Below are 8,476 nucleotides of genomic sequence, written 5' to 3' on the forward strand. Positions count from 1 at the left end.
AATTTGACAACAAAGATCAAGATTACATCTTAATTTCTATCATAAACATATGTCTCCGCTTCCCATCTTTTTATTGAATTACTTGACACATGACAGTTACCACCTTGGCTTTCTTTCAACTAGAAAGAAACATTTTTTAATATTTTTTCACAAAAGTTATGTAATAGTCAAACTGTTCAGTTAGTTTTACTTTGGTCTCAAAATGATCCTTTTGGTGTCTGGAAGTCCCTACCTCTTTGGTTATAGTGGTTAAAAACAAAACCACCTACTTAATCAAACATTTAACAAAAATATTCCTTACACCTTCTACAGAACTCTTCCAGAATTACTAAAGATCTGATAATTTGGGATCTCAAAGAAACAAATTCACAAAAAGCATTTATTAACAAATTTCAGAGATTAAATAGGGATTTCACTTTCAAACACTGAACAGTGGTATCAATGTTTCGTCAACTCTGGTCGCGTGGGGTCAGGTGTTCATGTCAGTCACCTACTTTTCTTGGACTTTTCTCTTTTCAGCCCCCTCATACTAGCACACTTTGTAAGCTGTATAAAATACGTAATGTGCTTCTTGAAATCGAACCCACGTGTAGTGACTTCTAAGGTTTTTGCTCCTGTTAGGTCCTATAAAATAGTAATAGTAGTAATCCTCCTGGAGACTGTAAAAGGAAGCACTGCATGGCATCCTTTTTCAAAGATAGCTCTTCAGATTAAAACAAAAAGTCTGCAAAAAACTTGAACCAGAGTTATTCCTCTTTTACTCTTTCACAAATTAATCATTTCAGATACGAAGTATAGATGTCAATGACACTTCTTCAGTCTTATGAGCTGTACTCCTCCCCCAAAGAATCACGCTCACAAAAGAACTTTATGGTGACATGACAGAGACTGTCTAGCGCAACAGTACCAGGAAAAAAAAAAAAACAGCTCACAGATGTTCTTCAAAAATACAAGCATCAATCACTTCAACTAAAGTCACAGCATGAGAATCCACAGCTAAGAATCAATTCTTCTATCTTTATAAAGATACTCTGGACGCAAGTTTGCCCAGCAGAGCATCCCACCAAACGGTGTGCATTGTAGGTTAGGGTGGAAAATAAAATAGTCTAAAAATTCCAGCAAACTTCTAAATCATACACAAGTTATAGAAGCAGAACATAAGGTAGGCGGCCAATGCGAAATCTGTCAGTGATGCAACAAACACCCATAGCCCAGGGTTCTTCAAGACACAAGGTCATGCCCACTATGAACGTGCCACAAATTGGAGGTCAGTGTCAACAGACTCTGGAAGTCAACTTACCTTTTCACAATCATCCAAGTTTTCTAGGGAAAGGGGCTACAATGGTTTTCCTCTTTGGGTAGATTTTACCAAGTGAGTCAGAGAAGACAGGCCCCTGGGCCTCTAGAGGAGTCTGCTCTTCTAATCCAGTGGTTTTCAAATCTTAGGACAAAGCAGAAACCCCCAGGGGAGCTTATTTCTGATGCAGATAGTCAGGACTCAGCCTGGTGTCCAGTTTATGAGTTGTCCCTGAAATGCTCCTTTTCAATAAGCTACTCCACCAGGTACTGTGATCATGGGGATCCCTGGATCCCCAAGCTTGGGAAACCTTGAAGGGATGCCCTTTATCCCCAAATTCTACTGAGCAGCAAAGGCTGGATCTTTGGACCTCAGTGGCTGGCTCAAGGGAAGCAATGTCTCCAGGGAAGGAGTGATCACGGTAGGGTTGGCAGGGAGAGCTCTCTGCAGGGGAAGAGAAAGGGAGGCCACACACGTGGTTTTACTCCACCGGCCTGCCCTTGACCCTGGGCCCAGCCACACCCCACCACTCGGACCGCACTGGGACCGAGGTGTCCCGCTCAGACTCACATCCAGACGAGCACCTACCCAGCCTCCGTTGTCCTGGATCCAGGTGTGCAGGTGCCGGTTCAGGTACTCGGTCATCCACAGGGCGATGCTGTCCACCAGGGGCGACATCTCCCGGTTGACGCTCTCCACACACATGACCCCTCCGAACTCAAAGAAGGCCACGATGCGCCCCCAGTTCACCCCGTCCCTGAAGAGCTCCTCCACCACCGTGGCGAAGCGTCCCCTCGCGGTGAAGGGCGTCAGGTGCAGCTGACTGGACATCTCGGCGAAGTCGCGGCGGTAGCGCCGAGAGAAGTCATCGCCGGCCTGGCGCAGGGTCAGGTGCACCACAGGCGGCACCGGGCTGGGCGCAGGCCCGGCGGCGGCGGCCGGGGGCGGCGGCGGGGAGGTCCTGGAGGGCGCGGGTGTGCGGCCCGGCTGGGAGGACAGGATGCCCGGCGCGGGAGCGGCCCCGGGGGGCGCGGCGCCCGCGTCTCCGGCATCCCACTCGTAGCCCCGCTGCGACAGCTTATAGTGGATGTACTTCATCACGATCTCTCGGTTATCGTAGCCTGTTCCCCCCGCGTGCGCCATCCTTCCGCCGCGGAAAGGCAGCCGGGTCCCACAGCACCTCTCGCCCCCCGCTGCCCGCCCCACGGCCCCGCAAGAGGGGTGAAGAGTTATAATCCAGCTATTTCATTGGATGTGCTTTGCATTCCTGGATGAGGGGGTGTCTTCAATCACGCGGAACACTTGATTCTGGTGTTTCCCTCTTGGCATGAGATGCAGGAAATTTTTATTTAAATTCCTTTCGGATCTTTATTTCATGAGGCACATTATTAATTACTGTTAATATCAGTCTACCTCCTCCGTGATGCTGAAAGGTTAAAAAACTAATCAGTCAAAATCAGGTGCGTTTCCCTCTATACGCTGGTTGAAAGCAGGGCACACACACAAGTTACACGCTGAGAATATATTAAACTGCCTGGAAATTAAACTTACTCCAATGCACTTAAAGTGAAAATCGCAAAGGTTCCCATTGACAGTTACATTAAACCAATTTCCTGTGCAAAGAACTTACTTGTATTTTTTAAGGACAGCATGATCCTCTGTGAAGTTTCCTTTTTTGTGAAAACAAATGAAAAGGCAAAAAGATTCCCTCAATCTTCAGAACTCTCCAGTTAGAGCTGCTCTGAAAACTTCCAAATGAATCAGGAGTTGGGGGAGGGGGGTGCAAAAAATTAGAATTTCCAGTTTGATTCCTAGACTTCTTCACAGAAATGTCAGTCTGTAGGAATCCCAACCGGAGATCTCAAGAGCACGAGCAAACGGAAGGCAGCGGCGGCGGCGGATGAATTACCATTTCTCAGTCGGTATTTGCAGAAGTCCTGGGATTTTCCCCTTCTCGGCAATTTTCACGCGCGCACACACGCGCGGGCACACACATGGATCTGTGTCCGCGGGGCCGCCTCACGCCTCCCCGGGGAGAGAACACCGGGCCGGAGTCGGCGGGCGAGCCGCGGACGCGGGCGGGGATCCTCTCCGGATCAAACTCCGAACGGCCAATGCATTTTCCGAAGAGCTGCCGATAGACGCAGGCTGGCCGCGCCGGCCCCGCGGTGCCGAGCGCGAGGAGCCCGCGCTGTGTGTGGTGCAGCGAGGGTGGGAGGCGGCGCTGGCGGGGGAGGGCTTTATTTTTTTTCCCCCTCTTTTCCTAAAAAGGGATGACTGCTACGAAGTTCTCCCCCCCCGGACCCCTCTTCCGCTGCACCCCACCGGCGCACCCCGCCTCCGGGCCGCGCACCCTCTCCCCGCCCCCGCGCCGCGCGCTCCGGCCGAGGACGCCGCCCGGGGGGGCCCGGCGCCCGCACCTTCGCGGCGGCGGGGGGACCGGGCGCGGGGCGGGGCGGCGGGAGGAAGGGGGCGGCGCGGGGGGCCCGGCCTCTGACTTCATTCTCCGCTCGAACCGCCCGGTTTCCTGTGCGTGCGTCACACGGTTCATTCAAAAAAAGAAGAAAGGACGGGCCCTCCCCGGAGCCGCCCCCCCGGCCGGGTTAAAGGCGCCGCGGCCGGCGCGGAGCGCGCGCCCCGCCGGGGGCTCTGCGGGCGGGGGCCGCGGGAGTGGGGGGGTCCGGGACGCCCCGCCCGCTCCGCGCGCCCGGCCGGGGTGGGGGGCGCGGGCGGCGCGGTGGGCGCGCGAGGGGCCTCCTCGGGCCTGCGGCGGCCGGGCGCGCGCTCGGGGTCTCCGGGGCCCGCGAGGGGCCGGGGGCGCCTGGGGAACCGCCCGCGGCCGGGGTCGGCTGCCGGGGGCAGAGGCGGGGAGCGGGGGACACCGAGAAAACCGGCGCCGGGAGTCGCCTGGACCCTTTCTAGCCGCGGGCGCGCGCGTGCAAGTGCGCGCGCGTCCGCACCCCGGGTGTCCACACTCGGCCGATGCTGACCCCGAGCAGGGGCTTCGGCGCCGGCCTCCCGAGAAGAGAGGCCACGCCGCGCGCGCCTCGGCGAGGGAAGCCCCGAGCCTCGCGTTTCCTTCCAGCTGCTTCCTGGCTGTCCACGCAGAGCGCGCGCTTCGGAGACCCCACCCGGGCCCAGGCTAGACGCGGCTCCCGGGGCCCGCGGACGGACGGCCCGGGCGGCCGAGCGCTGTCCGGTGCGAGTGGCGGTGGAGGGCTCTGCGACCCCAGGGACTGCGGCCCGCGGGCTCCCCTGTCCATGGGATTCTCCGGGCAACAAGACTGTCCCTTCTCCAGGGGATCTCCCTGACCCACGGATCGAACCCAGGTCTCCTGCATTGCAGGCAGATTCTTTTTTCCTCGCTCCCAACCATTTCGGCCCCGGGTTATTAGGCGCCGTGGGGCCTACGGGGCAGTTTCAGGCCCGCAGCCCCAGTCAGGGCAGGTGGGTTTCTAAAGGCCTCCCGGTTGTCCAGCACTCAGTTCTAGACGTCCGCACCTTCTCGAGTTATCTATACGTACACCAACCTGTATATACACACATGTGTACACATTTTTAATATTTTTATACACATTCATATATATTTTATATACGTAAACATTTTAAAAAATTCATCAGTACAAATGGCTTCCAGAAAAAAAGCACAGAGGGCAGACAAGTTGCATGTGCTTATTTTTATTTCTAAAAGTCTTTGACAAAGTGCCAGGGAAAAAAATGTTTACTAATAGCATGGCGGCTTAGTGAATCGGGCTTCCCTGGTGGCTCAGACGGTAAAGACTCTGCCTGCAATGCAGGGAGACCAGGGTTCCGTCCCTGGGTCAGGTAGATCCCATGGAAAAGGGAATGGTTACCCACTCCAGTATTCTTGCCTAGAGAATTCCATGGACAGAGGAGCCTGGCGGCCTACAGTCCACGGGGTCGCAAAGAGTCGCGCACACATCACTGAGCGACTCACACCTGATAGGGCTCAAGTAAAACTTACGGGAGCCTGGTTTGTTGTGGGCTTAGAAATACAAGGATCAACTACTGCCCTGTCTACACGTACCTTCTCACACTGTATTTGGTCTCCTTCCTAGACTAAAATCAACACGTTCATTCTTTGGTAAAATAAGCACAGCAAATTATTTTCATTTCTTCATTTATCAAAGCCAGTCAGCCAACATGCCAGCCCACCTCTTGCCTGTAGGAATGTGTACCTGGTACAAATGTCTTAGCCAGGCAAGGAGTGAAGGAAGATGGCCCTTCCTGCTTCCAGCTGCTGGGACCGTCACCTTTTCTCCACGGCAGTGACGACGAAGCGCGATGGCCTGGGGATCTGTTCTCGCGGAAACAGAGGAAAGCCAAGCTGAGGCCACCCGTCCTGGTTAGGGGTCTTCTCAGAACTTGCCTTAACTCCTGAAGTTACTTAGGAGGAACTGAAAGCCTCAGTGCTTGCGACCCAGCATGCGAGTGAGGAAACGAGAGGCCAGAGCTGGAACCAGGCTGTCCTCCTGCCAGGGGGGAGACCAGAAGGAAACAGAGCCCATTCCGAGTGAAGGAAAGCCTGCCTCGTTCTCTCCTTTACTCCACAGATGATTCTTCCACACTTAAGTGGCACCTTGATCATACTCCAACATTCTCAGGACAGGTCTGCATTAATCTTGACTAAGGCTAAATATTCCCTAGGAATGTTCTGGGACTCCTTCAATCAAAATAGTGAAACCACTCCTCCATTCAGATTGCATGCTTATCAGATTCCACCAGAAGTGTCAGGGCAGGCAGTCCTCAGAAGTGTGTGAATTAACTGAGTATTGGTGACCTAGTCGGAGGAGCACCAGTCTGAGTCAGGAGCCCTAGCTACAAACCTAGAGGCCTTCCAACAACCTTTCGAATGCAGGCACTGTGGGATTTCACTTGCCGAGACGCCCTGCACTTTTAAGGGCTGACGGCTGGTCCTTTTCCCAGCTTTGCACCAGGAGAGAAAAGGACAAGACGCAGGGAACGGAGAGCATATCCAGCATCTCAAAGGCCTGTGCTTCCCTTCTTTATTCTCCAATCTGCCAAACAAATAGGGTTTTATTGCCAGTTTTCAACCTGCTGGTTGATATTTAATGGTATCATTCAGAAAGTTCTCCTCATCACCAATATTGTTGTTCAGTTGCCAAGTCATGGCTGACTCTTTGCCGCCCCATGGACTGCGGCACACCAGGCTTCCCTGTCCTTCACTATCTCATGGAGTTTGCTCAAACTCATGTCCATTAGATAGCATAGGTGCTATCTAACCATCTCGTCCTCTGTCACCCTCTTCTCCTCAGGCCCTCAATCTTTCCCAGCATCAGGATCTTTTCCAATGAGTTGACTCTCTGCATCAGGTGCCAAAGTACTGGAGTTTCAGCTTCAGCACCAGTCCTTCCAACGAACACCCAGGACTGATCTCCTTCAGAATGGACTGGTTGGCTCTCCTTGCAGTCCAAGGGACTCTCAAGAGTCTTCTCCAACACCACAGTTCAAAAGCATCAACTCTTAGGTGCTCAGGTTTCTTTATAGTCCAACTCTCACATCCATACATGACTACTGGAAAAATCATAGCTTTGAAAACATGGACCTTTGTCAGCAAACTGATGTCTCTGCTTCATAATATTCTGTCTGGGTTTGTCATGGCTTTTCTTCCAGGGAGCAAGTGTCTTTTAATTTTGTGGCTGAAGTCACCATCCACAGTGATTTTTGAGCCCAAGAAAATAAAATCTGTCACTTTTCCCATTTTTTCCCCGTCTATTCATCACCAATATAAATGTTCCCAAAGTTTATGAAACCCAAAAGGACATTATTCTAATCTAAACATACTAATATTTAATATAGGTATGTATCAAATTCTTCCAAACCATTAAAATTTTTATTTAAAGCAAGAATAGAAAGATAGTGTTAACTGTGTGGGAATTGACAACTAATAGGTAAGATGAAAGAGTTAAAAATAAAACCATGACCCCAACCAGTGCAAATGCATCCGTAAATAAACTGAACTAAGGAGGAAAAACAAGCAGGGCGCCTGCGAAGAAGACAAACGAACTGCTTAAAACTAACTTCTCACAGGCACAGACAAGCAACCCAAAAGACTAGTTTCCAATTTCGAGTATTTCTATGTTGTTTCCAGCTTTACTGAGATATAACTGACATAGTATCTTACACATTATAAACGCTTATGCTACATACTGCCCTGTGCTTTAGGACGGTTTGCATACTTTGTGGCAAACATTGCACGATAATGTTATAATACTAATTCCACATTAGTTAGTATAGTAACAGTAATAGACTTCCTGACTCATTTACACTCCAGAGCCCCTCCCTCTTCTGTACATGCGTGTCCTCATCAGGAACCTGTTTTATGAGATCTAAACCAACAAGCCCTGATGTAACCAGGAAACCCACCTGGCTAACTTTTAGTGGGTCCTAAAGCTCAATAAAATGTTTGGAATTAAGCAACAACTTTTGAAACCAGGCAGTGAAGTGCAGGTAAATCATTGTATTGTGCAAATTTAGCCAGCAAATGTGTACAAAGGAAAGCACAGTAAATTCACTCCTGGCAATTTTTTTCCTTTCAGATTAATGACTTGGCACTTGAAGTGAATAAACTGAGACTAGGAACTTATACTTTTCAAATGCTTACTCCTCTTGTTGGATTAACATGAAGCACCATAGTACTGAGAACAGGCAAAGAATTTATATTCTTATGTGCAATAACCAATGTTTATCTCTATGCTCTTCACTCCTTGTTGGACTAGGCCTGCACGCACAGGGGCTTCTCGCCACGGCGGCTCCTCTTGCCGTGGAGACAGGCTCTTGGTGCTCGGGCGTCAGCAGTGGCAGCACCCAGGCTCTGGAGCACTGTGGCTCAGGCACAGGGGTTGAGTTGCCTCGGGGCACGTGAGACCCCCCTGGAGCAGGGGTCGAGCTGGTGTCCCCTGCAAGCAGACTCTTAACCCCTGGACCACCAGGCAAGCCCCCCCTTATGCTCTTTAGCACAAGACACAGTATCTCCCAGACATGAACTACCGATGAGCACGTTTAGAAAAAGCAAAGTTAGTCCATTGTTATTTAGGGCCGCAGTAACAAAGGACCACTAACTGGATGACTTGGAGCAGAAATTTACTCTCCCGCAGTTTTGGCACCTCAAAGTCCCAAATCAAGGTGTCGGTAGGG

At 51.3% G+C, this 8,476-nt stretch overlaps 1 protein-coding gene across 3 annotated transcripts in view; it reads right to left on the reverse strand.

Annotated features, from left to right (window-relative positions):
- The window catches only part of BCL2 (BCL2, apoptosis regulator), a 196,790-nt gene extending 193,183 nt beyond the window's left edge, over positions 1 to 3,607 (reverse strand). For 2 of the 3 annotated variants that reach the window (XM_027526257.1, XM_027526258.1), the window contains exon 1: positions 1,886 to 3,607. In XM_027526257.1, the coding sequence (XP_027382058.1) occupies positions 1,886 to 2,440 (555 nt within the window). In that variant the 5' untranslated portion in view covers positions 2,441 to 3,607. The remainder of the gene's footprint in view (positions 1 to 1,885) is intronic. The other variant, XM_027526256.1, reaches the window with a different exon arrangement.
- Between the last annotated feature and the right edge of the window lie 4,869 nt (positions 3,608 to 8,476).

The sequence above is a fragment of the Bos indicus x Bos taurus genome, chromosome 24 (assembly GCF_003369695.1).
Source record: "Bos indicus x Bos taurus breed Angus x Brahman F1 hybrid chromosome 24, Bos_hybrid_MaternalHap_v2.0, whole genome shotgun sequence".
Taxonomy (NCBI): domain Eukaryota; kingdom Metazoa; phylum Chordata; class Mammalia; order Artiodactyla; family Bovidae; genus Bos; species Bos indicus x Bos taurus.